Consider the following 27,168-nt stretch of genomic DNA (forward strand, 5'->3'; position numbering starts at 1 on the left):
AGTAAACATGGAAAATGTGGGAAGTCCAATAAGCAAAAAAGTTTCTGTACTTTTAGTTTTTATTTTAATCTGACAGTTTTGTCATCTGATATTAATTCATCGGGATGTACCCCATTTTTCAGGGTTTACTATCCTTCTGGAGACATTTTCTTCAAAAGCTTCAGTAATTTACAAAGTAAGGCCACACATGCACACACATACACACACACACACACACACACACACACACACACACACACACTTCAGGGCTGTGAGAGGACCCCTCTTTGGGCGTGTGGATGTCCATTGGGCAGGGGGCCCTGGGGGGGCCTTTGGAACACTGGGCACTGGCAACATGGCTGTGTTCACCAACCCTAGTAGTTACTGCAGATGTGTGGAACTGCCTGTCCCTGTCAATCGATGTGCCACCTCTTTGGACGGGATGTTGTACTCGAGCATGCTTACAGTGCGATGGTTTGTTGAACATGGCACATTGAAACTGATTAAAAGCAACTGTGGCTCAGTGGCCATGCTGGCATGTTGAGGGGTGTGGAATATACTCTGGAGCAGTGGAGCGGCGGATGAAAAACTGCTTGGCGCGTCACATTTATTAAGAGTAGCAGAAAAGCGAACGCACAAAAACGGCTCTTCCTGACAGCATTACCACGTTGTACAGTAAAACCTACCACACTGATTGTACCTCATGTTTGTCTTTAATGCTGCAGATCTGTAAACACATTTTTTATCCTGTTTTATTACAGTCTATTTTATTATGTTGTTAGTTGTGTACCTGCATTTTTAAAACTTGTCCTTGTCTATTAATTTTTGCCATGTAATACGGTTTCACACACTGGATTGTATACCTTGCAGGTGCTAATTGCTCTTGTGTTATGGCCTCCTCCGACATTCAGGAGAATGTCTTCAGGAGAGAAGCTGTCTTGGAAGAATGTTATTTAATCATTTGAAATGTTATTCCGTTATTTGAAGAGTTATTCAGTTATTTGTAATGTTATTCGGTCACTTTTATCAAGCACCTGTTCTATGCTGTCTACACTCTTGTCCTCAGTGCCAGGTGGACCCGTCCTTAATCTGATGATCCTTAACTTTTCCGCCACGGCTCTCCTGGTTTCTTGGGACCCCCCGGTGGAACCCAACGGCAGGGTTTTCTACCTCCTCAGCCTGCAGGAGGAGCCAGAAAGTGGCATTGCAGGCACCATTGTGTCCAACAAAACCACTGATGAAACGGTGTTCCTCTTCACGGGGCTGCGCAAGTACACTGCCTACAGGCTGAGCGTGACCGCCACCACCCACGTGGGCCACTCGGAGAACAGCACTACACTCCTGGAGCTGAGAACGGATGACGACTGTAAGTTGACTGCATTTTCACCCATGTTTCCACCCATGTCCCTGCCCACACAGGGGTTTAGTTCTCATATTTAAAATGGAAAGGGACACATACTGTTCAGCAGTCATTTGTCTTTGAAGGGCCACTTTTCTGAAACATTAGCAGTAGTGTGTTAGGTCTTCTCTGCACAAGGACCTGCTCAGTGGGAAATATATGGCAGGGAGAACCCTTTTAAAAGGAAAGACTGTACATTCCTGCCAGTTTTTTTTATCTGTGGACTTCTATGTTTACTTAAATGTTTTAACAAACTGTTCAGTCATTTATTGTAAAAACTGATTTCAGCAACAGATGACAGGAACTGGGAAGAGTGTCGTAGAAGGTGAAGTCGATCAGCCTCCTAACTGCTTGTTCTCTCCCCAGTACCTGGATTTCCCCCTATGGTAAACTCCAGTTGGAACATCACCTCCTCCTCTATACACCTGTCCTGGCTTCCCCCAAAGGAGCCCAACGGGCTGATCACAGGCTACACTGTGGTGCTGAAGGGACCATCCAGTTCCACCACAACCAGCACCACCAATACCAGTCTGACACTAGCTGACCTGGTGCCCTACACTGCCTACAATGTTTCCATCGCCGCAGTCAACCGCCGGGGTGTGGGCCCTTTCCTCGTGGTTTGCTTGCAGACTGACGAAGCAGGTCAGTGTCATTGACCATTAACAAATCAAACCAACCGCTCTAACCGATCGCCAACATAGCGGTTAAATACTCAAGCTATGGAAACTTTGAGGGTAGATCAAGGTTCCCAGCCTGCACTGTCCATCTGTGTTCCCACAGAGCCAGCCTCCCCTCCCAGGAACCTGGGCATTCTCAACCATACAGCCAACTCCCTATGGCTGTCATGGGAGCCCAGCCAGGAGCCCAATGGGGTGGTGCTGTTCTACGGCTTCAGAATCCAGGAGCTCCTCAGACACACCATCACTTATCAGGTACTTCATATAGTTTTCACACTTCGGAATTTTGTAAAACCAAATTTCAGGATGGAACCATTGTACCAAGCCTTGGCCACACCTAGCTGTCAATCATGCACAGTGTAAAGATACGCCCAGCAACCTCCACACTCCCACATGCCCCTCTTTCCGCAAACCCACCACCACAACACCTCCACCTCTCCTTTGTCCCACAGTGTCTGAGTGGAGGGTTCAGCAATATATAGTAATGAAGTTATTGTGTGTCTTTGCAGTACGGTTAATTTTTCTGAGAGCTTTGAATCTGTAGGTCTGAGAGCCACCTGTAAAGAAGTGTAACAGGGCAAATGACAGCTGTTCCTCTGATTCCCCAGAATTCATCTGGAGCTGTCACTAAGACTCAGCTCGCTGGCTTCAGACCACACAGTGTGTACCAAATTGCTGTCAGCGCATTCACAAAAAGAGGCAACGGAGATCAGTACAGTGACCCTGTCACCTTTATAACTAATGAAACAGGTATGCTTTTACATCTGTGTGTAAAATACAGTAAATAATGCATGTCTGATGTGAGTGGGAAGGAGTGTGAGACTTAAGAAAGCTCAATGACTCAATGAAGCAAGAATCAAAAATCTGAGCACCCTTACTGTAAACTTTTTATTCCCACAAGTTTAAGTTTCAGGTTTTCCCAGTTCTTCTGCAGCATTTCTGTGTTGCTTTGCTTTTGTTCTTCCAGTTCATTTGATAGAAGTCTGGTTCAGGTTGCTCAAGCATGCTCACACTTTTGAACGGTACCATACATATATCTATAACACCAACTTTTTTTTTGCAGTTTTCCCTTTCTGCAGTAGAGGGTATCTGTTCAGTTTGTTTCTGCCCTTGTTATTCGATGCTACAATTTGTACTTTAACCAGTCAGCAGATCAGGATGCCGCATCATGAGTTACTTACACTTCACGTGTGTGGAAGGTTATAGTGCATAATTTTCTGTTCCGCAGCTCCGGATGTGTTGGGAAATTTTTCCTGCTTAGGGTGGAGTTGGGACTCTGTATTTCTGGAATGGGAGGCCCCTGTCCACCCCAATGGCATCATCACACATTTCCTGCTCCAGTTTGGTGACAGTGAAGAGGAGCTCAGTTCATCCACTTTCCATCACACTATCAGTGGCCTGCAGCCCCTCACAGAGTACACCTTCCGCTTGAGGGCAGTCAACTCTGCTGGGCTGGGGGCACACATGTCCTGCACCGCAAGAACACATCCAGAGTCAGGTATTTTCACCATGGGAAAGATGGGAGAGAAAGCTGTCACCCTCACCAGCCTTAGTATTCCCTGAATACAGCGGACTGGACCACGCTAAAACAAGGGTGTAGCATTTTATAACTGGTTCCTGGTTTAGTTAGGCAACAGTGGAAGTAGTAGGAAGCAGTTTTTTTTTGTATATTGTTGTCATTTTACCTGTGGTCAGTTCAGCCAAAATAAGGTAGAACACTTCACTATGAGCTCCAGCAGCATTTTTACTCAGGTGTGAAACTCACAATTATGAGGGGATGCTATTATCCTTAGTGAAAACTAAACTGACCTTGTTCCACCCTCCTGTTACCAATCGACTAACAGTCTTTTCCAGATCACTTCCAAATTATCTTTTTGTTTGTGACTTTCCTACACTCATGTTCTCCTCATTGTTCTGCACGTCTTGAAGCCTTCAAGCGTGGACGTAGCAGTTCTGATTGATTCAGCTCAACTGTTTTTGCTCCCCTGATCCCAGCCTCTGGGTTTTTTGCTGAGAAATCCACAAGAAAAGGATGAGGGTTAATGGCCTTTCGGTGTTAGTCACACTGCTCAAGCCAGCTCTGAGTCATTCCCAAATCATTCGTGCCAGACTTGAACCCAGGCTGAATTAGTCTCGCCAGTTATACTGATGGTTGTGTCTTTTTCACAAACATCTTCTGCGGTCAGGTGATACAGAGCACAGCCACAGATTTAGCGGAGAGAGCATGTGAGATGACATAAGATGAAATGTTCTCACAAGGGGGCGAGCTCCCAATACATGTTCACACCCTGCAGTCACAGCACCCTTCCCAGCTGCACTCTACAAGTTGGGAAAAGGAGTGCATGAACCCTGGAGCTCTCGCTTTTCCACTGGGCCACAGAGTCCTTGCTGAGCCCATATGGATTTACTGCCAGAGCAAGCTTGGACATTATTCTTCATTAATTAATCTAACTGACACCTTTGTCCAAGGCAGCTTTCATTGGTAACATAATACTCCATTACTGCTCTACACTAGTATTTTCTCTTCTATAGTATTTTGACCCCTCCTTGAACCGCCACCTTAACGTGGTGGAGGGGTTTGAGTGCCTGAATGATCTCAGGAGCTATGTTGTCTGGGGCTATATGCCCCTGGTAGGGTCTCCCATGGCAAACAGGTCCTGGATGACAGATGAGACAAAGTGCGGTTCAGAAGCCCCTTATGATGACTATTAAAGCAAGGTTTTCGTTTACCCCGCCACCAGGGCCCCACCATGGAGCCAGGCCTCGGGGGGGGGGGCAGGTCTATGCCCACGGGGCCTGGCCGGGCTCAGCCCGAAGCCACGACATGGAGCCGCTCTTCGGTGGGCTCACCACCTGCCGGAGAGACCGTAAGGGGCCGGTGCGTTGTGATTTGGGCGGTGGTCGAGGCCCAAACCTCGGGTGCCAACTCTGGTTTTTGGGACTTGGAATGTCACCTCACTGGCGGGGAAGGAGCCTGAGCTGGTGCAGGAGGTTGAGAGATACCGTCTAGATATAGTCGGGCTCACTTCCACTCACAGCTTGGCTTCTGGAACCACTCTTCTTGACCAGGGGTGGACTCTCCACTATTCTGGCGTTGCCCAGGGTGAGAGACAGCAGGCCGGTGTGGGCTTATTAATAGCCCCCCAGTTCAGCCGCCATGTGTTGGAGTCTACCCCGGTGAATCAGAGGGTGGTCTCCCTGTGCCGTCAGGTCAGGGAACGGTCTCTCACTGTCGTTTGTGCTTATGCGCCTAACGGCAGTGCAGAGTACCCGGCCTTTTTAGAGTCCCTGGGGGGCGTGCTGGAAAGCGCTCCCACTAAGGACTCTGTCGTTCTACTGGGGGACTTTAACGCCCACATGGGCAGCGACAGTGACATTTGGAGGGGCGTGATTGGAAGGAACGGCCTCCCTGATCTGAACCCGAGTGGTGAGTTGTTATTGGATTTCTGTGCTAATCACGGTTTGTCCATAACAAACACCATGTTCAAGCATAAGGGTGTCCATCAGTGCACGTGGCACCAGGACACCCTAGGTCGGAGGTCGATGATCGACTTTGTAGTCGTTTCTTCTGATCTTCGGCCATATGTCTTGGACACTTGGGTGAAGAGAGGGGCTGAGCTGTCAACTGATCACCACCTGGTGCTGAGTTGGATTCGATGGCAGGGGAAAAAGCTGGATAGACCTGGCAGGCCCAAAGGGGCTGTTGAGGGTTTGTTGGGAACGTTTGGCAGAGGCCCCTGTCAGAGAGGTTTTCAACTCCCACCTCCGACAGAGCGTCAATCAGGTCCCAAGGGAGACTGGGGACATTGAGTCCGAATGGACTATGTTCCACACCTCCATTGTCGGGGCAGCGGTCCGGAGCTGTGGCCGTAAAGTCTCCGGCACCTGTCGCGGCAGCAATCCCCGAACACGGTGGTGGACACTGGAGGTAAGGGATGCCGTCAAGCTGAAGAAGGAGTTCTATCGGGCCTGCCTGGCTCATGGGACTCCTGAGGCAGCTGACGGGTACCGGCGGGCCAAGCGGAACACGGCTCTGGCAGTCTCCGCGGCAAAAACTCGAGCCTGGGAGGAGTTCGGTGAGGCCATGGAGGAAGACTTCCAGTCAGCCTCAAAGAGAGTCTGGCAAACCGTCCGGCGGCTCGGAAGGAGGAAGCAGTGTTCCGCCAACACTGTTTACAGTGGAAGTGGTGTGCTGCTGACCTCAACTGAGGATGTCGTCGGGCGGTGGAAGGAGTACTTTGAGGATCTCCTCAATCCCTCCGACACGCCTTCCGTAGAGGAAGCTGAGACTGGGGACTCGGAGGGGGACTCGTCCATTACCCTGGCTGAAGTTGCTGAGGTAGTCAAAAAACTCTTCGGTGGCAAGGCTCCAGGGGTGGATGAGATCCGCCCCAAGTTTCTCAGGTCTCTGGATGTTGTGGGGCTGTCTTGGCTTACACGCCTCTGCAGCTTTGCGTGGAGTTCGGGAACGGAGAATTTGACCGATAGTCGAACCTCGGATTCAGGAGGAGCAATGCGGTTTTCGCCCTGTCCGTGGAACACTGGACCAGCTCTATACCCTCGCTAGGGTGTTGGAGGGTTCATGGGAGTTTGCCCAACCAGTCCATATGTGTTTTGTGGACCTGGAGAAGGCATTCGACCGTGTCCCTCGTGGGATCCTGTGGGGGGTGCTTCGGGATTATGGGGTCCAGGGCTTGCTGCTACAGGCTGTTCGTTCCCTGTATGACTGGAGCAGGAGCTTGGTTCGCATTGCCGGCAGTAAGTCAGACCTGTTCCTGGTGCATGTTGGACTCCGCCAGGGCTGCCCTTTGTCACCGATTCTGTTCATTATTTTCATAGACAGAATTTCTAGGCACACCCAGGGAACGGCAGTTGTCTGTTTTGGTGGCCGCAGGATCTCGTCTCTGCTTTTTGCGGACGATGTGGTCCTGTTGGCTTCATCAAATCAAGGCTTACGGTGCTCACTGAAGAGGTTTGCAGCCGAATGCGAAGCGGCGGGGATGAGAATCAGCACCTCCAAATCCGAGGCTATGGTTCTCAGTCGGAAAAAGGTGGATTGCCCCCTCCAGGTCAGGGGGGAGTTGCTCCCTCAAGTGGAGGAGTTTAAGTATCTCGGGGTCTTGTTCACGAGTTAGGGAAAAATGGAGCGGTAGGTTGACGGACGGATTGGTGCGGCATCCGCAGTAATGCGGTCATTGTACCTGTTGTGTGTGAAGAAGGAGCTGAGTCGTAAGGCGAAGCTCTCAATTTACCGGTCGATCTACGTTCCTACCCTCACCTATGGTCATGAACTCTGGACCATGACCGAAAGAATGAGATCGCGGATACAAGCGGCAGAAATGAGTTTCCTCCGCAGAGTGGCTGGGCGCACCCTTAGGGATAGGGTGAGGAGCTCAGTCACCCGGGAGGAGCTCGGAGTAGAGCCGCTGCTCCTCCGCATCGAGAGGAACCAGTTGAGGTGGCTCGGGCATCTGTTCCGGATGCCTCCTGGACGCCTCCCTGGTGAGGTGTTCCGGGCATGTCCCACTGGGAGGAGGCCTCGGGGCAGACCCAGGACACATTGGAGAGACTATATCTCCCAGCTGGCCTGGGAACGCCTTGGGGTTTCCCCAGAGGAACTGGAGGAGGTGTGCGGGGAAGAGGGAAGTCTGGGGGACTCTGCTTGGACTGCTGCCCCCGCGACCCGACCCCTGATAAACGGAGGAAGATGGATGGATGGATGGATAGTATTTTGACATGTATTATTCTTGTATAATTTGTTAATTATAATGTTTGGACTATTAAATTTTATGTACTGCATTTCTTTTGCAATAGGTAATGATAAGCACACAGCATAAAGATGGCTTACTGTACATTGGAGGAACCTGAATCTGGTGTTTTTTGATACTTTGTGGGTTCCAGTCCCTGGACCCCCTAGGTATGTGAACGTGACCATGGTACAGCCCACCACCGTGACTGTGACCTGGGCTCCACCAGAGCACATCCCAGGAATTCTCCAGGAATACCGCGTCCTGGTCCAGCGGCTGTCACTCACTTGCCACGACTGGGTCTTTGAAGGCTGCGTGGAAAGTGAGAAGCACTTTTACTTCCATGTGACAGGAAACATTCAGGAGATCACCCTTCACCCCTTGGCCAAGTACAGACGCTACCGGCTCAGGATCTCTGCCCGGACCGCCGCTGGCTATGGGAACTACTCACAGTGGATCTACATAGACACACCTCCAGGAAGTAAGTGGCCATTAATTACAGAGGAGAGCTAAGTTCTAGAATTGTCTGGATTTAAAATGTAGCCATAGGGCAGTCAAACACCATCGATGTGGTAAAGTTGGTTGAATCATTTAAATGTGAAAAAATGAAATATGCCAGATTCTTACAGTGCATATCACTGATACTTGTAAGTAATTTAGTGTAGCATACCTAGGCAAGTCACCTAGGGCATAAGGCATGAGCCAAAGGATCAAAATGCAGGGTGGGAGACACTGAACACATTCAAAGATATAAGCAGGGTTTGATGCCCCATGTAATCATAAGTTCATAACCATGTTATTCAGGCAAAGGGGTGATAAATCTGTGTGTGGGGGTTCATTTGAACCGGTAGAGAAGGTATCAGACCCAGGTGTTTCAAGGAGTGAAGGGCTGATGAAAGGCATGGGGCAAGTGACACCTGCACGGTCATCTTATTCAAAGCCTCTTACTTACCAGAAAAGCGACAAGCTCTAGTTGTCTGCTGGAACTGTTGCAGAGGTACGACAAGTGTGTGCTTGTATGTATGTGAGTGTGAGAAGGGGGTGGTTGGTTCAGGCAGCGTGAGAAGCAATAGCTTCTCCAGATCCAGAACAACTCCTTAGCCCTTTCATGAGACTGGGCAAGAGCATTGAGATGAGCCTCAAACCTTGGTGGGACTGCATTCCTGAGGAGAGGGATGGAAGCATGAAAATCAGGAGCTGATGGCTGTTAGTTCCAGAACATGTATAACCACAAAGGGCACAAGAGCGGGACGCTGGAAAGGAAGTGTTTGGATTAGCTGTTGTTAAATGAATGAGGACAGGACATTTTTCCCCTATAAATTGCCAAGATTTATGAGACCTGAGGGAGCACTAATATCTTCTCCCCCATCACCACGTCTCTGTATCTCCACATTTAAAAGTCAGGATCTGACGGTCACCAATGAACTTCATTGACTGATGGGTCAGACTCTTCCCAGTTTGCTTTAGTCATGGCCTGACTTGGGGCATTCTTGTAGGATTATGACTTTTTATTAAGAATTTAAATGTGTATCCTACCCAACACTACGCTAGCATGTACAATGGACAATTCTGTTTAATATAAGTACCAGTAAGCATCGTTTCCTTTGTGCATTTGTTACATTTCCAAAGCCCTTTCACCGGGTCTGTTCTTAAGAGATTGGGTTACCATATTTTAGCTGAGCATCACAAGGACCTTATGTTGGGAATCTTAAGATTAATTTTTATTTCAACAAGGCTGATAGTATGACTGCAAGTTCACAGTAAGAGCTCTTCTACAATTTGTCCTGTTTCACTAGCTGACATTATATGACAAACATATTTTTTCTTTGTTTTCAGATCCCGATGCCCCTCCTTATGCCGTCTCTGCTACCGCTTCTTCTAGTAGCATCAAAGTCCAGTGGAAGGCCCCCATGGTGCTGTCAGGTCCTACATCCTATCTTGTTGACATCACCTCGGTGAGCCTCTTTCTGCTGATGTGTTCTTTAACTATCCTCAACCCCAGACCTTGGAAGCAGTTAATAGCTTATCTGCCTCCCAGCCGCATCGCTCGGACTTCCTAGTCTGCCTTCGATGGGATGTTCACCCCATGTCACATGTGGCAGCAAGAATGCCTGGGAAAGACTATTGGTGGGAGGGAATGGTAATTTTCTGCACCTCCTGTGTGAGAAGGGAGGGACGCACATCTGTCAGACACAGCATGCAGCAACATCACAGACAAGTCAATGTCAATAAAGTGGTCCTTCTCAACACTCTCTGCTGCTGCAGCTCTGTCCACTTCACACCCACTGGAAAACGATCGTGTTAGTTACTGGTGATTGGTGCCAGTAGATATCTGCCACTAGTGTAGCTGTGTGGTGCTCAAGGGTAGTAGTGTTGTACTTTCACTTCCCCTGCATGGGAATTTCTCCACTGTTATTGTGGACTGTGTGACCCTTGTGGATGAGGACTGTCTGTTCAGTGAGATGGTTTACTGTTCTTCACAGCATTTAATGTTTCACAGACTTTTCATAGAACAACTTCTTATGTAACGTCTCTGTCGTTGTTGTCTCACAGGTGAGTGGTATGCATTTTAACCTGACCATGGTAAGAAGGCATGATGAAGCAATGGAGGTCAATGTGACCAGCCTTATGGCCTTCACGTGGTACTCCATCATTGTGACAGCCTTCGTAGGAGATGTTAATGATGCCAGGCTAAATGGAAAATCCAGCGACCCGGTCTACATCAGGACCCTGGAAGACGGTCAGAAATTAAGCTGGAAGACACTTTATTGTAACAAAAATAATAGCATCAGTTAAGGCTCACTTCTAAACATTGCCTTTTACATAAAAAGGCATTTGATTACATAATGTCTAACAAGTAGAACATTGGTTAAAACTCAGGATTTTACAAGACTGAGGTCAGACAATGTATAGCTGAAGGTTCAGGTTCACTGTCCACAGACTGCATTCATCTGCAAAGACTCCTGTCCCTCACAGGCTATTTATGCTTCCCACAGAGCCAAAAGACCCCCCAAAAAATGTGAGCCTGCAGGTGATTCCAGAGGATGTGACACGGGTGTATGTGACCTTTTTCCCGCCCGAAGAGCACAACGGCAACATCACCTCTTACAGGGCTCAGATCTACAAAGAGGGCCAGCTGGACTTTGAGGTCCCTACCCTGTGGGTTGTGGAGAATGAGAACCGCACCGTGACAGCAGTCATTGAGGGCCTAAAGGGAGGCCGCAGATACAGCATAAGGGTTTGTAAGAGTCTACTGTGCAGTTCTGTACTCCATAATCAAAGCTTTCCACAGAGGACAAGACCCAGTTTTGCTATTCCTGAAGTTAACCTGTTACCCTGACCTCCGCACAGCAGAAGCTGAGCCGAGGTCTTCACTGCTGAAATACCTTTATTAATATTATTATTCATCATTTAGCTGACGCTCACTGTCAGGATTGTTGCAATACATTAGTGACTTTGAGAGTAAAGAGTGGCAATAATATGATAAATGTCTTAAATGAAGTAATGAAGTACAACACTACAGATATCACAAGATTAGCCTGTGGACAAGAAATATGGGGTGAAACAAATAAATGAAATGAAACAATGAAGAAGAGTATTGCTGGTAGTACGGGATTCCAAAAGCAGCTCACAGACTGTAAATCTACTCATTCGGTGTAACAATAACTGCATGTCAAGAGCCTAATTAGTTTTACTTTTTATCCAACCAGGCAAAACTGGTTTCATGTAATCAACAGCTAAAATCAGGTGTTTTTACTGTACATTTTAAGTACACATTTTTGGTTCCCCAGATAGCTGCAGTAAACAGACTGGGTCCAGGACCCAGCACGGAAGTTCAGCTCACGACGGGAATTACAGGTAATTTTTGTTGTTTTCTTTTTTATCCGTGTATCATTACAAAAGTTGCACATGTGCTGAAGCTGCTGACAAGAAGACTCAGAAAGAGAATAAGGTGACAAAGGAACAAAAAGTTGCAGCACAAAACCAACAGGACTGACACCTGTCTTTCAGCACCGCCAAAGCCCACCAGAACGCCTGTACCTGTGGTCGACAACACAGGAGCAGTGGTGGCCACCGCCACAACCATCACGGTCCAGAAGCCCACATGCTTCTTCTCTGATGTCCACGGGCCCATAGAGAAAGTGCAAGTCATTGTGGCAGAAGCAGGAGGTATAGAAGAAGTAAAGAACACGCATAATATGCTTGAAATGTGCTCTTGTGGTCCTCAACCTTAATTCATAATCCCGGCTTTAAAATGTGAAAATGGTAGTCGCAAGGCTCATTAAGGCCTGTTTTCCAACCAACCAATGTCAACAACCGCTTGTCCTGAATGGGGTCGTGGAGAGCCGAAACTTATCCCAGAGACATCGGGCGCAAGACTGAAGGGGGGCACACCCTGGGAAAGATGCCAGTCCATTGCAGGGCCACAACTAGACACCCGGGCAAAGGTACTGGAGCAATTGCAGGGCAAGCACCTTGCTCAAGGGCACTGCAGCTGGAGGCAGAAATCAAAGGCCAAAGGCAGCTGCTCCAACCACAATGCCACCAGCCTCCCAGTGGCCTGGTTTCCGTGTTTTTACATTATCTATATCTGTCAGACAGCAGGTAGCATAAGGTGGCAGCAAACACCTGGCCATTTTGAGTCTCAGCACTGCCTGAGGAACCTTTTAAGTAAAGTGCACCAGATACTGAGCTGTGAATTCATCGAACTACTCTATTACCCCAAGATTTCCTCCCTCCTGCGGTAAGGTCTCTGGGGAACATATGGTCTCCAGTGAAGCGAGGGTTACTATGGTGTGGGGTGAATTTGGCCTGCCAACTGCCACTCTTCACTAGTTGCATCCTTTCGTCACACAGTAATGGACGACAGCAACGTGACCAACTGGAAGAGCGCGTTTGGCTCCAAAGCTGCGCCGTACATAACGGACGAGGGTTTCCCAAACCCTATCTGCTCTGACAAGCGCAATAATCTCCCAAACATTTATACCATTGGGACCGCAGATGACTGCATGGACCCGTCAAAAGAGGAGGCGCTTTGCAATGGACCTCTGAAACCACAGACCCTCTATGTGTAAGTGAGATCTTTGTCCGGTCCAACATTTGATTATACAGTGTTTATACCTGAGGTAATAAAGACGTAGGCAGCAAACACATTAGTAAGAATAGCCTGCTGTGTAAGTAATTACGAGCTGCTCTGAATAAAGCTGTGTGCTAAACAATACAGATAATGATTTATGTAGATGTTTTTATCGACTCTTTCTTTGTTTACTTGCAGGTTTAAGTTTCGTGCCACGAATATCCAAGGGCAGTACACAGATTCAGAGTATTCTGACTACGTGAAAACTGCAGGTGAAGTGATTCCAGAGGTGAAGCAAATGCGGTCGACGTAGAGGAGCTCTGTCGGTGCCGCACCGTTGCCTTTCATTTCGATCGTTTGCATGCAGGAAGCAGCGTCCTGCCTGAGTGCTGTTTAACGGGCTGTGAGCGCAGTGCCCAGCCTGCAGGCTCTTAAAGCTGTCAGTGGGTCTATGTAGGGCTTGTGAACCAGCTGGTGGTGCCCTTCTTCCCCCTGACCCCCCTGCAAGGCTGGTTCCGCTGCAGTAAATCTTGGGTGATGGGAAAAGCAGACCTGGTCTGGCTCTCAGCAGTTTGTATGTTTCTTTGTGTACCAGCATGGACTTGTTTTTATGTATGACGTTCGAAAATTGTGTATGGCTTCATCAGTGTCAGAGAGGACAGATCAGTCATCATGTCCTGGGTTCGGTTAGATCCTGTGTTGTCCAACTGCCCATATTTACCCGAGTCCATATTTTATATGTTGGATTATTATTTATTTCACACGTGGAGTATTCACTTAAAATTATTGAAATTGTAGAGTTAAAAAAATGTCCAAGTAATTTGTTAACTTACCCAGGTGGCAGAGAAAATGTCCTCTGAAATATTTGAAAAACATAATCAAGCCAGCCTTTTTACAGCATGAACATTATTAACGTTTCAGTAACTTTGTGGACCATTAATCACATAGGGAGTAATATTCCACTTCACTTAAGAGTGTTGAATTTATGAATTATGTTCAATCTGAAACCGTTTTTTTTTTCTTTTTCTGATTTGTGGTGTGGAGGTTTTCCTGTCTAACTTGTAGAAGTATTCAGTATTCATTTTCCTTTAAGGGCTTTTTTTTACCTTGAAATTTACCAGTTATGTCGCTTGTCATATCCAACTACCTAGCGCACAACACTCTGCTTGGTTCTCGTAATGGTCCCCCTGGGGTGAGGTCTGAAGGGTCGTTTTCGGAGAATGCTCAGAACAGATGATGCAGCACATTCAGTCAACAATCAGCAGCTCTTAGGGTCCCTTTCTTCCTTTCAGGTGTTGGTCAGCTGAATCGGGATGAACAAATTATCCTGGGGGTGCTCTTGTCATTTTTTCTTGCCGTCATCCTTGTCATCGTGATCTACATGTCTGTACGGTAAGATCATGTGTGATAATGCAAGCTAATGTCAGTAGGAGAAACATCCAGCTTATGCCATGGCTTATTGCATCATAAGCTCCTGATATTGTTATATATGTCTTTAATAGCTGACAACACCACACCACAATGAATCGCCTTCCTCCAAATCCACAGGATCCATCACAAGAGAAAGGAGGGTGGGACTTATTCCCCAAGAGAGGCAGAGATCATTGACACAAAGTTCAAGCTGGACCAGCTGGTAACAGCAGCTGACCTGGAACAGAAGGAGGAGAAGCTGAGCCAGTAAGTGGGGTGGGGTCCCAGGGCTTGACCTTGCCATGATCCCTCTTTATTTACACTGCCTGAGGTGCGAATCCGAGGCCTTGCTAAGGATTTATGTTCAGTGGCTTTCAGTGGGAGCTGGGAACAGGCCTGCATTTCTCTAGTTGGTACCCAGACAGTCCTCTCTCTCCTAGGCTGTGATTAAATACTCAACAAACACTGATACAAAAAGTACAGGCTCATGTGACTGTGACTTAATGTACAGTTTTTTCATGTGCTGAAAAAACAACCATATGAGATAACTGTTGACATATTTTTGCATGATTCAGTGAACAGCGCCACTGGAATTTTTTGGCAGAAATATTTCCAGAAATCTAAAAAAAGACTTTCTTGATCTAACACATCATGATCTGCTTCTCCTCACATTTACGTTTATTTATTTAGCAGATGCTTCTCTCCAAAGCAACATACAGTGATTACTAACTACCTTTATCCTCTGAGACTCTCAATACCACGTACACTAGACTACTCCCTAAAATCATTTATCCAGCTCTACAGCAGACCAATGTAACAGTCATTCATACTCACTATTGACTATTTATTTTCTCCAATTCATATGAAACACATGTCTTTGGACTGTGGGAGGAAACCAGAGCACCCAGAGGTAACCCATGCTGTTTGTATTTGCGGCCTTACATGACCAATTAAGCTAAACCTAAATTCGTTGAGACATGGAGGCAGCCAGAGACAATGGGTCTGACAGAACATCCTAACGATCTTCCCGAATCCCTGCTAATGGAAGGCAGTAAGGGCATCTCCTGTTCATCTGTGATTTCTCTGGACAGGGTGCCAGAAAACCCCTAAATGTCAAGGGCTGCCCCTACGTCATGCCTTTAAGCTGTTTCCTCTGCTGAAATGGAGATAGACTGTGAGTTGTCCAGTCTCATCCTAATGAAGTCGTAGCTGTGAAATTAACTGAGAGGTGCAGGACCACCATAAGCGCCATGAGAAAATCAGAAATTTAATCCTCATACATTGTGTGTTCGAGAAAGAAGAGCTTCTGCAAAGACCTCCCCTCAGCTGTGCAGAGAGCCCACTGTAAGATCTGTGGTGTCTGGAATGCTCAGGAAGCCCACCGAGTTTGATTTCAGTGAATCTAATGGGCCGTCTCGGTTTTTGATGCGTCCTCCTGTTCGTGTTAGCAAAGACGTTGCATTTTAGCATCCTACCCAGTGTGGTGTATGTCCTTATGTGAACAATAGCGTCCCTCAAACGGGGTGCTGTGTGAAATGTGTGGGCTAACCGGGCCTCAGCGAGGGTGACATACGAGCTGTCGCTGGTGCCGGGGAATAGCCTCCTCGGCCCACAAGAATTCCGTGACACCTCATTACTTTGCCGGAGGATAGAGGGGATATGATGAGACACGAAGACATTCAGTCAAAATGAGCTCTCCGCCCAAGGGCAGCGTGAGGTGTCCGACAGTGCGAGATGAGCCGGTGCTACTACATCAATAGTGACTTTAACAACGGTTTGTCTCATCCAACCGTCCTTGCGCTGTGCACAAGGCACACACCTTAACGCAGCCCGGTTCTTGTTTTCATGAAGCCCGTTGACTTTACGAGACCACCCATGGGGGGGCCATTCCTGCGATGGGTGGGCGCAGCGATGAACAGGACACATCAGACAGGGAAAATGTTGCACCGGCTGCTCTAAACTGTGGGTGGCGGTGGGATAAGGCGAACCCTGCTGTCACTGTGTTGTCCCTGCTGTGTTTGTGACCCTCAAATCAGACAGCGGGGTGAGCGAGTGTGTATGGAGCACGTTCCGGCAGTGGTGGAGGGGGAGGACTCCCCCTCTTTGTTTTATAACAAAGGTGGTCTTTGATATGTGAACCCTCTGCTGTAATATGGAAATTATAACACTGTAACTGGTAGGGAACATGTTTAATATGCTTCACCCTAAAATTATGAGAAAACACTGGGGTCGGGATGAAAGGCGGTCAGGACTTCCAGCCGGCAGATGATTCAAAACGATAACAGTGCCACAGCTTGTAAAACTGGGGCGAATGCTATCGGTGATAACAGGGTCAAGATGTGAAGTGAGCATCACCCCCCCCAGCTGACCTGAAATACCTGTAGCTGCGCAGGAGCTTCTCTCCCTGCCCTCATTACCATTAACAATAGGTCACCCAAATACAATGAAAACCTGGAACTTTCCAAAGGCTTCAAGTGTACCCACTTCACACAGCTGGGTGCAAGATGTCTGGTCTAAGGTAAAAACCCAGGACAAGGATTTGTGAGTTAGATTGTTTGGTGTTTCCTTTGAAGAACAATGACACGTAGCTTTCTATAGCTCTGTGTACAGTATTTGAATTTGGTCATTATTCTTTTAGAAATATCCTCTGACTACCTACTGGCCTTACTCGTTGGTTGTCTGAAATAAAGAGTTCATCGTATTTGTTTTAAGGGCACATGCAAGTGTGTCGGATGTGTTGGAAATGTTATCCAAAGTCTCGGCTGCTTACAGCAAGGCTTTGTCCCAAAATTATAGTTTATGCAGCATGGTTTTTGATGCCTGTCCTGAAACATTTGCACGTCGCATATCCATGTGTAGGTGTTAATTCAATAATTCCCCAATTCATTAACATATTCATTACAATATGAAAAGGGAGTAACTGAAGAGGGAAATTATGAGAAAACTGGTACACAATTACAGACACCAATGAAATTTTAGCCAATGCACAAGTTTGGACTTATACACTTATCTTCATGCATCCTCATTTTCTGCTGAAAGCATGTGCCGTTTATATGACAGCTGCAAAGATATGTGGCGGCACTTCACTCGCATCACTGTGGCTCTGCTGTTTTTTCCTTTGTGTCTCACTTCTTCCTGTCTCGGGTACATCTGAGATGAATGTGTGCCTGGGGTTTGCTCTTTCTCAGCGCTCAACTTCAGCACCTCCACCATGGCAGCTTCAGCCCATCTGCTCACGCACCTCTCCTTGGCTTTGTGTCTTTGTGTTCCCAGGTACTCCTCGTTCTTCTTTAGGCGGAAGGACATATTTGTCATCCAGTAAGTGGTCCTGGTTTGGCCTGTGTTGTGATCTCCCTCATTAAGAGACAGTTGTGAAGTGTTGCCTCTGTCCTGCTCTGGTGTCTCTACTTCTAGCACATTCTGTTGCTAATGAGTACCTTTCCTTTCTAATGATGTGTGTTTTTACTCTTGCATGTTGTCGCGTCCTAACAATCAGTTTTAGAATTTGTATAGCAAGGTGTTGTTTATGGTTGGCTGTCTAGCATGCATTGTTTACTTTATTACATTTCCATTGGCTCAAGATCCCTCGAGAAATTACCGGTAGATTCTGTGGCCTTGAGTAAGATGGGCAACCTCAGCCATAGTGGTTATTACTTGGAGTCAAAGGGCTCCTGTCTTTGCTGCTCTTGGTTTAAGTAATAAGGGCTGTCAAACATGAAGTTGATGTTTGCAGGAGGTCCTCAGTGATCAGCTAAGGAGGCAGTCCATCTCACAGCAGCCCTCTAACCTCTGTTTCTCACAAATGAGCTCTCAGACATTGTGAGATTGTAAGGCCGCTTCCCAGTAGAAATATCTGTAGTCCAGCAGCACATTTTCACAACCCCGTGTTTCATTTCAAAATCATTACCATGAAATACGCTGAGATATTCTGAATGTTATTTCTGCAGGCCTGTCTCTTGGCACACGCAAAGAAATTATAGTTATCGCTTGACATGTACAGTGGAACTGGCCTTCTATGTGTTGCACTTCCTTAAGTGTTGCAACAGTGAGTTGTACTGGAAGTTTTTCTTGCTCGGTGTTGTTTTTTTCACAAAGATTTCTCTGTGCATGTGTTTCAGGCTTCTCAGTTATCGAAAGCCCCTGAAGTAAGTGCCAAGGGATGTGTGTTTGTTCAGTAGTGGAGTTTAAAATTTCTGCTGTGTGGCGAGTAAGTGTGTGTTTTTGTGTGTGTGTTCGTATGTGTGTTTGTGTGTCCAGGTATTAATGTTGTCGGCCACTTTCAGGTTAAGTTTTCTGATTCCAGGGGGACTGTGGTGGGGGGTGAGGGGTGCAGGTTTTAAGCCACACACAAGTGAGCGTAGTGTATTTAACACAAAAGGCAAGAGGAGCTGGACCCCCTTGGTCTCCCCGGAGCCTTGACTGCACGACAGCACTCCGTTTTGAACAAATAATCAGGGCAACACTGAACCCCCCTTTTGCCCTGGGAGTGTATCACAACTCAACAGTGAGGTCAGCGCTGGGCTCCCTTCACCAGTTAGAGGAAGACATTATCATCAGGTCGTGCGATTTATTGGCTCCGTGGTCACTAGGAGAAAGAATGCTCTGGGCTTTTGTAAATAGATAGCCATCCCTTCTTATTATTATTTTACTGTCCTCACTATGCGCGTAGCCCAAATATCCCACTGAGTGCAGATTTTATTCTGATAAAATGTCTACTGCTCACTTTCAAATCCCCTCCAAAGCTATAGAGAGAACTGTGCAAGCGGATATTGCTCTCCGAGACCCTTTTTGTTCCTACCAGTGCTTGGACCGTGCTGCATTTGGTAATCAATAAAGGTGCCACAACGGTGCATTCTTACACCAATTTCTGTGTAAATCAGCACTCTGTAAATATCGCCATTTACACTGCACAATGCATACCGTGTGAATGTGGTACTTGGTGACCTCACCGACAAGAACACTGGCTTTTACTGGATTCTGGATTCTAAATCTTGGTTCAATATGTGAGTGTGTGTTTGTGCTAAGAGTGTGTGAGAGTCACGTGGAAGAGTGGTGTGTCTGTCTCCAGGCCCATTCCCAAGAAAGCCTTCGCGCAACACGTGGAGGAGCTGTGTGCCAACCACAACTCCAAGTTCCTGCAGGAGTTCTCGGTATGTGCGCCACAGCTTTCCCACCCCCCTCCCCCCAGCCCTACTGTGTGCAAAGTGTAGTCACACCTCAGTGCGCTCTGGACCTGCCACCCAAACCAACTGGGAATAATTCATGTGTGCGTGACAGATGTGCCTCTGCAAACCCCTTTACTCTGAAAGAATCACACTGCAGAAGGCAGAGGTTTTTCAATTGTCCACATACTTTATTCTGATGGCAGTGAATGTCATCAGTGCAGATACCAGTATGAGCCTAAGCTGTGAAAGTACTGTTGCTGTTCTTGTTTTTGTTTATTCTTTAAACCTGTATAGAATTCTGAAGCTGCAGCAAGCAGTTGTTATTAACTGGGGTTTATGAGCTGCGAGGCTAAATAAACAATACTACGGTCAGCTTTATGGGATCTAACTAAGGGATGATGTTTTGGCTGTTAAATTGATATTTTCCTCGTATTTCGCACATTTTGTCTTCTGTTACTTCTTTCATGTCTGAGGAACAAAAGAGGAGTGCTTCTTCCTTCAGAACTGGCAGGATTAGGAGCAACTTGGAGAGAATTTGCTGAAGATTAAAGATATTTCATCTTCAAATACAAAATGTGTTGATTTTAAAGTACAGTGTAATGTTTTTGAAGCTCAAAGCTACAGAATATAGTGAGTAAAGTCATTTGTGCTTTAAGAAAGGCTCGGTACAGTAGGCCATACGCTTTCAAATGATCCGAACAGTGCTGTGCCGACTGTGGTTTTATAGCCATCGTATTGATTCTTCCTCTCAGCACCACATAATTATCTGTGTCTGTGCTGTAAACCCATCACAAGGCAACAGAATTTCTTCTCTTTATATTCCATTAATTTCTTTTGAACAGACTTCATATGAAAAAGAATTTTTGTTTGTATGTGATATGACTAAAGATATCCCTGCTGTAATATGAAGTTATTCTATTTCAACAAAAATTACTTTCAATGGCATTTGGTTTGCTTGTTACATTACCCGTTTTAGTGGAAATCAAATTAAAAACCACATATTTCTTGGAGTCAGTCTGATAATGTTAAAATTTATGTGCAGGCTGCGACTGAAAAAAATCATATCACATTGTCGTCATACATAATGGATTTTAAGGATCGACTAAGCTAAGTGATAGATATACATTTTTATCTTATTTTACATAAAAATGTTGCATGTTAATTGAGTTCATTGTCTTAAGTACTCAGAAATATAAGTGGCTGGAGATGACTGATCAGCAAGACCTGTTTTCACTTCCTGCATACTGACCCTGGCTTGCCATGTCACTTCCTGTGGACTGATGATGGCAGTGCATGTCTCTTACAGGAGCTTCCCAAGCTTCTGCAGGACCTGTCTACTTCAGATGCGGATCTGCCATGGAACAAGTCTAAGAACCGCTTCACCAACATCAAGCCGTGTGCGTAGAGTGACCGTGTATCGCAGTTCAGTGCTCCTGTCATGGCAGCTGTCTATAGAGCCCATATCTATTCTGATCACTCCTGTCTCCACACCCCTGTCTTTGAGTTCGCTGCCCTCAGAGCAACACCTTGCTGCTATTCTGGTTTACAGTTTTGACACTGAAGCCTACAGCATGTTCTTGGAGGACAGCTGAGAGCAGGAAAGTGAACATGTTGCTTTGCATTAATTGTGTGCAGTGCAGTTTTGCATGGGACTGGAGTCTGAGTATCCGCCATTGACAGCGCCTCCCAGCTGAACTAGTAACCCAGCAAGGGCCCTTATTTGCACAGGCTTTCGCTGCTGTGGAAGGGTGGCCATGGGGCTGGCGTTCCCTCCAGGACATGGTTTTATTCTCCTTCACCACACTTTGCAGCAGCTGTTTGACCCCAAAAATCTAACCCCCGCAGTGAGTCCATCCAGAGAAATTCGTGCCTTCCCACAGCTGAAAGCAGTGGCTCATCGTATTTACTGTCCAGCTTTGGAACCAAAAAACACTACAGTCTCGGAATCTGATACTGTCCACACAAGTTTTACCCACTTACATTTCACCGATGTTTCGGTCTGAAACCTGTTACAGTATTGAGTCGCTCGCAATGATTTACGCATTGATACAGTTGGCTCATTTTTAATGGAGCATTTCAGAGCATTACCTTGCTCACAGGTACTACAACAGTAGGTGAGATTTGAACCTGCATCCTACAGATCTGAAGGTGGCATCGCTGCTGCTACACTCCGTGCTGCTCCTTCATGCAGCTACTGATTTTAATTAAAGGCTGAGTGGAGCACACTAATGTCTCTATATAATGTGACCCTTGTGTTCTTTGTGCTTTGTGTTTTATTTTTTTAAGGGCAGTTATATGTTGATAAGGACAGATATGTGTTTTAAATATAATGGTTGAATGACGTTTAGCCACATTGTTATTCTTGAAGATCAATCACTGCAGAATCATATTGTTTGTTGAAATTTAACATGCGATTGTTTCCCAGACAACAACAATCGGGTGAAGCTGCTCTCGGAGCCAGGAGTGCCGGGGTCGGACTACATCAACGCCAGCTTTGTCTCGGTAATGTCAGCCGGGGGGAAGGTCCTCCTCCCTTTTACTAGGGAAGCAGCGTGGAAAAGTGTCGAGACGCCACCACTTTCACAAAAAGGTGCTCAGGGACTCGCATCCCACACTTGTCACTGCTGGCGTGCCTGTGAACGACATCATTTGCCCCATTAAAACAACAGATGTAGGAAAAAGGAGACAGTGGATATACAGTGTCGTGAAAAAGCATTTGCCCTTAGTTCCTCATTTCCTCACACACACACACACACACACACATTTTCAGAACCGCTTGTCCCATACGGGGTCACGGGGAACCGGAGCCTAACCCGGTAACACAGGGCGTAAGGCCAGAGGGGGGAGGGGACACACCCAGGACGGGACGCCAGTCCGTCGCAAGGCACCCCAAGCGGGACTCGAACCCCAGACCCACCGGAGAGCAGGACTGTGGTCCAACCCACTGCACCACCGCGCCCCCTTCAGAACCGCCTGTCCCATACGGGGTCACGGGGAACCGGAGCCTACCCGGCAACACAGGGCGTAAGGCCGGAGGGGGAGGGGACACACCCAGGACGGGACGCCAGTCCGTCGCAAGGTACCCCAAGCGGGACCCGAACCCCAGACCCACCGGACAGCAGGACTGCGGCCCAACCCACTGCGCCACCGCACCCCCTCATTTCCTCAGTTACAGCAAAATATTGGCAGTGAATGTTTTCAGGTCTTCAACTAAAATGTAATATTAGACAAAGGGCAGCTGAGTGAACAAATAATACCTTTTTTACTACCCTGCCTCCTGTTCCGTCGCGGATGGCTGACACTCCACTGTATGTTCAACCCTGTGAAGACGTCATGCCGAAGCACCAGCTCAGTGAAAAAGGGGCTGGGGAAGGCAAGTCCTAGAGCTGGATGAAAAAAGGACTGGAATGTTCTACTACAAGTGCCTTTGGTCTGCTTTTCCAGTTGTGTTTGGTAGACTGTAGTCATGTATATTTTTATTCCATTAAGCATAGGCTCCTGCACGGTTTGTGCTGATCATCGCCGGGTTCATATTTCAGGCATAACAGTAGGAATAATTGGTCTGCATTACTGTGAAATTACCTCGGTGTGTCCAAACAAGAGTCTGAGCTCGAGTGATTTGTATTGTCCTGTGACGTGGAACATCATGTTAAAGCTTTTAAAGTTGTCTTTACTGCAGGATCAGCTGACTAATTTGACTAATTTTTGGTCGTAGTCCGGTAAAGTGCATCTGACACTGTATTGTTGTGATTTCTGACATGGCTGCAAGCCATCAGCTCTTTCAGCACAGCAGCCTGTCTTAGAAGTTGTTGACTGCACCACATGTCATCTTTCAGTCACACTCTTAGGGTAAAGACTTGTCTCACTCATATTCACTGTCTGAACCGCTCGTCCCATAGCGGTCGCGGGGAGCCAGAGCCTAACCCAGCAACACAGGATGCAAGGCTGGAGGGGGAGGGGACACACCCAAGACAGGACGCTAGTCCGTCACAAGACACCCCAACTGGGGCTCAAACCCCAGACCCACCAGAGAGCAGGACCCAGTCCAACCCACTGCGCCACCGCACCCCCCCTAGACTTGTCTCATTTAAATATAACAAGTATTAGATATCCTTTAAGAAATGCCCTCCGATGTGAATAACGGTCAGTCTCATGAACTTTGAACCCAGTCAGGTGAGAAAAGTGTCATAAATACCCTCTCTATTTCTGCTCACAGCATTGGCAGACATGACAAGTTAGCAAAGATGTCCCCATCATCATTGTAGGTCCTTTAACGTGTTTCAAAGTGATTAATCATTTAAATTTCTTTAAGATTTCCAAAAGCACCCTGTTTACAGCAATGAGAACCCATAGTTTTGTAGGGGTTACAGAGGAAACAATGGTATCTCTCAGGTATCAAAAATAAATGCTCAATGTTAACTTCTCAAAGAAGCTCCATGGAGGAATTTAACTTTTTAAAAACCTTGTCTCTAGCTGTGACAACCACTTGAACAAATATAACGGTAATGGGAAACGTGTTCTACACAACAGACATCCTTCGTGATGGCTTTGTGAGACTAACCCATGGCCCTCACTGAGTGTCCCTCAGAGAGGTTTACCCAGCAGCACTAGCGATGTGTCCTCTGTGCCACTTTGCAGGGCTACCTGTGTCCCAACGAGTTCATTGCCACCCAGGGCCCGCTGCCCAGCACGGTAGCTGACTTCTGGAGGATGATATGGGAGACACGGACGCGCATCATCGTTATGCTGACCAAGTGCTTTGAAAGCGGCAGGGTGAGCAAAAGTGTAGTGTGACCTCCTGCGGTGCCAGTCGGTCTTTCCCAGCCTCCTCCTCCTCTGGCTCTTGACTGGCCCACCCCTCTCATCATTCCTTTTGCAGATCCGCTGTCACCAGTACTGGCCCGAGGACGACAAACCCATCTCTGTATTCGGCGACATCATCATCACCAAGCTAACAGAGGACGTGCTTCCTGACTGGACCGTGAGGGTCCTCAAGGTGGAAAGGGTAAATGAGTTTTCGCAACTAAAACCAAATTTCCCATGAGCACTGTGAGAAGTGATTTTTATGGATGCCTGGAGGCTTTAATAACTAGTTCTTTACAACCAGTGAGATACAAACACAGTTATGTGTGACTTACGTCCAAATGTAGCCTGGTGGTCAAGAGGTCAACTGGCCCATTGACTGGTGAGCAGGGCAATGCTCTTGACATGTTTGATTGCTAACGTTTCCTGATCATCGCTACATTTCTGTGGGCAGTACAATGACTACATGCTCGTGAACCACTTCAACTTCACGTCGTGGCCGGATCACGGCGTGCCGCAGTGCAGCACCGGCCTGATCCAGTTTGTGAAGGCCGTCCGGACCAACCGAGGCCACAACAGCACTACAGTCGTGGTGCACTGCAGGTGAGCTATGTATCTGTGGTCCTCCCTTCAGCTGCCCCGGGTGTAGCCGTAAAGCTGAGGGAACCAGGTGGTTTCAGGAGATGTTCTGTCTGTGCCCCTCATTGCTCTGGTGGAGTCAGGAGAGTAGTGCTCTCCTCCAGGCGTGTTTTTCTCTCTGGTGAAGCCTGCAGTCTGTAGAGTTAGAAGATGCAGGTGATTTATATGACACTTCAGAGGAGGCGTGGGTCTTTGCTCACCCCTCCAGAGAAAGTGCGGGTGTTGTGTTTCAGGGCAGACATGAGAATTTGGTAACAAGTGAAGGGTTTTGAAAAAGAGAGTCTGAACCAAACGTATGGCTGTGTTTCCTGGGCCTTGACAAGTGACTCCTTTGTGTGGGACAGTGCGGGCGTGGGCCGGACGGGGGTCTTCATCGCTCTGGACCGCTTGATTCAGCATGCAAACGACCATGACTTTGTGGACCTGCATGGCTTGGTGGCAGAGCTGCGGGCTGAAAGGATGTGCATGGTGCAGAATCTGGTGAGCTCCCTCGTCGTGGGCCAGGTGGTCCCCCAGGTGGTCCTCACTTATGACGAGGTTCTTAGTTTAAAATCCCCCAATACTGTAATTATATAAACCATAAGAATTTATAAGTAATTAACATCCATAAATGCAATGTGGTGTAATGTCATATAGCAGATGGAACGGTAATCGTTAGATGGTAAATTTACATACATTTACATTTATCCATTTAGCAGACGCTTTTGTCCAAAGCGACATACATCTCAGCAAAAGTACAATTTATGCATTACATTAAGAGAAGGAGACATAGCTGCAGACATGAAAGTCTCATGCAAGTTACAGCCAACGAAAATAATATAATATGGTTTATGGACGGCCGTCATGAGTACGGGTTGTTGTTGGTCACATATGTAGTAAATCGAAGACCACATGTTAAGATTTTTACATTAAAGTAAGACTTGAGATTGTGGAGCACATTGTGCACACGTGTGCATTATACCTTAGATTTTACAGTCATTTGATATGTTGTGACGAAGGAAGTGGGATTAAATGTGTGTTCTGGCTCCACTCAGGCACAGTACATGTTTCTGCATCAGAGCATGATGGAGCTGCTCTCCAGTAAAGGGGTCAGCCAGTCCATCTGGTTTGTCAATTATTCAGCTCTTCACAGGAGGGACTCCTTGGATGCTATGGAAGGTAACCGCTGTGTTCCAGGAAGACTCTTTGCTGTCAGATCATGGCTTTGCAGAAGTTCACTTTGAACATTCTCAACTATGAATTGCATTCTAGCGGTTGCTGATGTGTGATCGTACCTCAGCGGCGATACACTTGTTCTGGTGTGATAATGTAATGCGATGTGTAGGAGAGCACATGAGGACACTGCTTGCTGGATGAAATAGGACCAGACTGAGACAGGAAGCTGTACCTAGCAGCCAGCTGTTCAACATCTTTTAAAGTGACACCTTTACGGCATCGTAAGCTCAGCAGATTCACTCACCTCCACATTTCACAGTGGCATAATGTACACCATTTACTCTGTTTCAGGCGATGTGGAGCTGGAATGGGAGGAAACGACAATGTAACTGTCATTATTTTCACCAGTGTGCTTTGACTGCGCCTTCAGTGCCTTCAGTGACTCGACTGAGACTACACAACCCCAACATCCGCCTGGGCGCAGGGGCCAAATCTCCATAAATAGGGCTTCTTCTTTCCTTCTGTGCTGTTGCCTTGACCCTCCTGCCCCCAGTCATTTTGTAAAAAAGGACATCTTCTGCAGTCTCTGTTGAACATAGGAAAGCGATGGCAAATTTCTTACACTTACGGTTGCGTCTGTATTCCATATGTCTGTGTTTTTGTACTGTTGTGTTGTTTTTGTAATATAAATTAAGCCAAACTTTCAAGATGTTGATCTGTCCGCGAATGTGTTTTTCCACTCTGTGTGTCTTTTTAATAAATCTCCATCATTTGGGTTTCACTTTAAAGGGACGTTTGCTCTCAACCTGTTGTCACACTGCACTTCCCGTCAATTCTCTGTGGTGGTGGATCCCACACATTACATCTGTGAGTTTGGTATCCCATGATCCCCACCCCCAAGCACCCCCCGGCAGCTGAAGCATCAGCTCCTCAGTGTGGGAACACATAATGCTGTTTATGGTTTGGTGTGCCATGTGGGCATGTGGCTGTTGTGTCCAAGGGTCTTGCTGTCATGTGAGTGGGGATGCTGACCATTGACATTAAACGGTCATAGACAGTGCAACGACTACCACTGGAGCCACCACTGTAAGTGCTGTTTATGTAAAGAAGGAGAAGA

At 47.1% G+C, this 27,168-nt stretch overlaps 1 protein-coding gene across 8 annotated transcripts in view; it reads left to right on the forward strand.

Moving 5' to 3' along the window:
• Positions 1 to 26,962, forward strand: part of LOC108942393 (phosphatidylinositol phosphatase PTPRQ-like) — a 44,679-nt gene extending 17,717 nt beyond the window's left edge. For 2 of the 8 annotated variants that reach the window (XM_018765732.2, XM_029252134.1), the window contains 26 exons: positions 1,046 to 1,345; positions 1,745 to 2,020; positions 2,159 to 2,310; positions 2,664 to 2,805; positions 3,284 to 3,553; positions 7,957 to 8,283; positions 9,639 to 9,757; positions 10,356 to 10,542; positions 10,799 to 11,040; positions 11,594 to 11,660; positions 11,814 to 11,972; positions 12,660 to 12,873; positions 13,078 to 13,151; positions 14,172 to 14,271; positions 14,428 to 14,556; positions 17,563 to 17,607; positions 18,408 to 18,434; positions 19,358 to 19,439; positions 20,761 to 20,851; positions 21,880 to 21,956; positions 24,093 to 24,227; positions 24,334 to 24,459; positions 24,712 to 24,860; positions 25,241 to 25,376; positions 25,931 to 26,054; positions 26,403 to 26,962. In XM_018765732.2, the coding sequence (XP_018621248.2) occupies positions 1,046 to 1,345; positions 1,745 to 2,020; positions 2,159 to 2,310; positions 2,664 to 2,805; positions 3,284 to 3,553; positions 7,957 to 8,283; positions 9,639 to 9,757; positions 10,356 to 10,542; positions 10,799 to 11,040; positions 11,594 to 11,660; positions 11,814 to 11,972; positions 12,660 to 12,873; positions 13,078 to 13,151; positions 14,172 to 14,271; positions 14,428 to 14,556; positions 17,563 to 17,607; positions 18,408 to 18,434; positions 19,358 to 19,439; positions 20,761 to 20,851; positions 21,880 to 21,956; positions 24,093 to 24,227; positions 24,334 to 24,459; positions 24,712 to 24,860; positions 25,241 to 25,376; positions 25,931 to 26,054; positions 26,403 to 26,440 (3,788 nt within the window). In that variant the 3' untranslated portion in view covers positions 26,441 to 26,962. Of the gene's footprint in view, positions 1 to 1,045; positions 1,346 to 1,744; positions 2,021 to 2,158; positions 2,311 to 2,663; positions 2,806 to 3,283; positions 3,554 to 7,956; positions 8,284 to 9,638; positions 9,758 to 10,355; positions 10,543 to 10,798; positions 11,041 to 11,593; positions 11,661 to 11,813; positions 11,973 to 12,659; positions 12,874 to 13,077; positions 13,169 to 14,171; positions 14,272 to 14,427; positions 14,557 to 17,562; positions 17,608 to 18,407; positions 18,497 to 19,357; positions 19,440 to 20,760; positions 20,852 to 21,879; positions 21,957 to 24,092; positions 24,228 to 24,333; positions 24,460 to 24,711; positions 24,861 to 25,240; positions 25,377 to 25,930; positions 26,055 to 26,402 lie in introns of those variants that run through there. The other 6 variants (XM_018765731.2, XM_018765729.2, XM_018765730.2 and 3 more) reach the window with 6 other exon arrangements.
• Positions 26,963 to 27,168: the final 206 nt, after the last annotated feature.

The sequence above is a fragment of the Scleropages formosus genome, chromosome 5 (assembly GCF_900964775.1).
Source record: "Scleropages formosus chromosome 5, fSclFor1.1, whole genome shotgun sequence".
Taxonomy (NCBI): Eukaryota; Metazoa; Chordata; class Actinopteri; order Osteoglossiformes; family Osteoglossidae; genus Scleropages; species Scleropages formosus.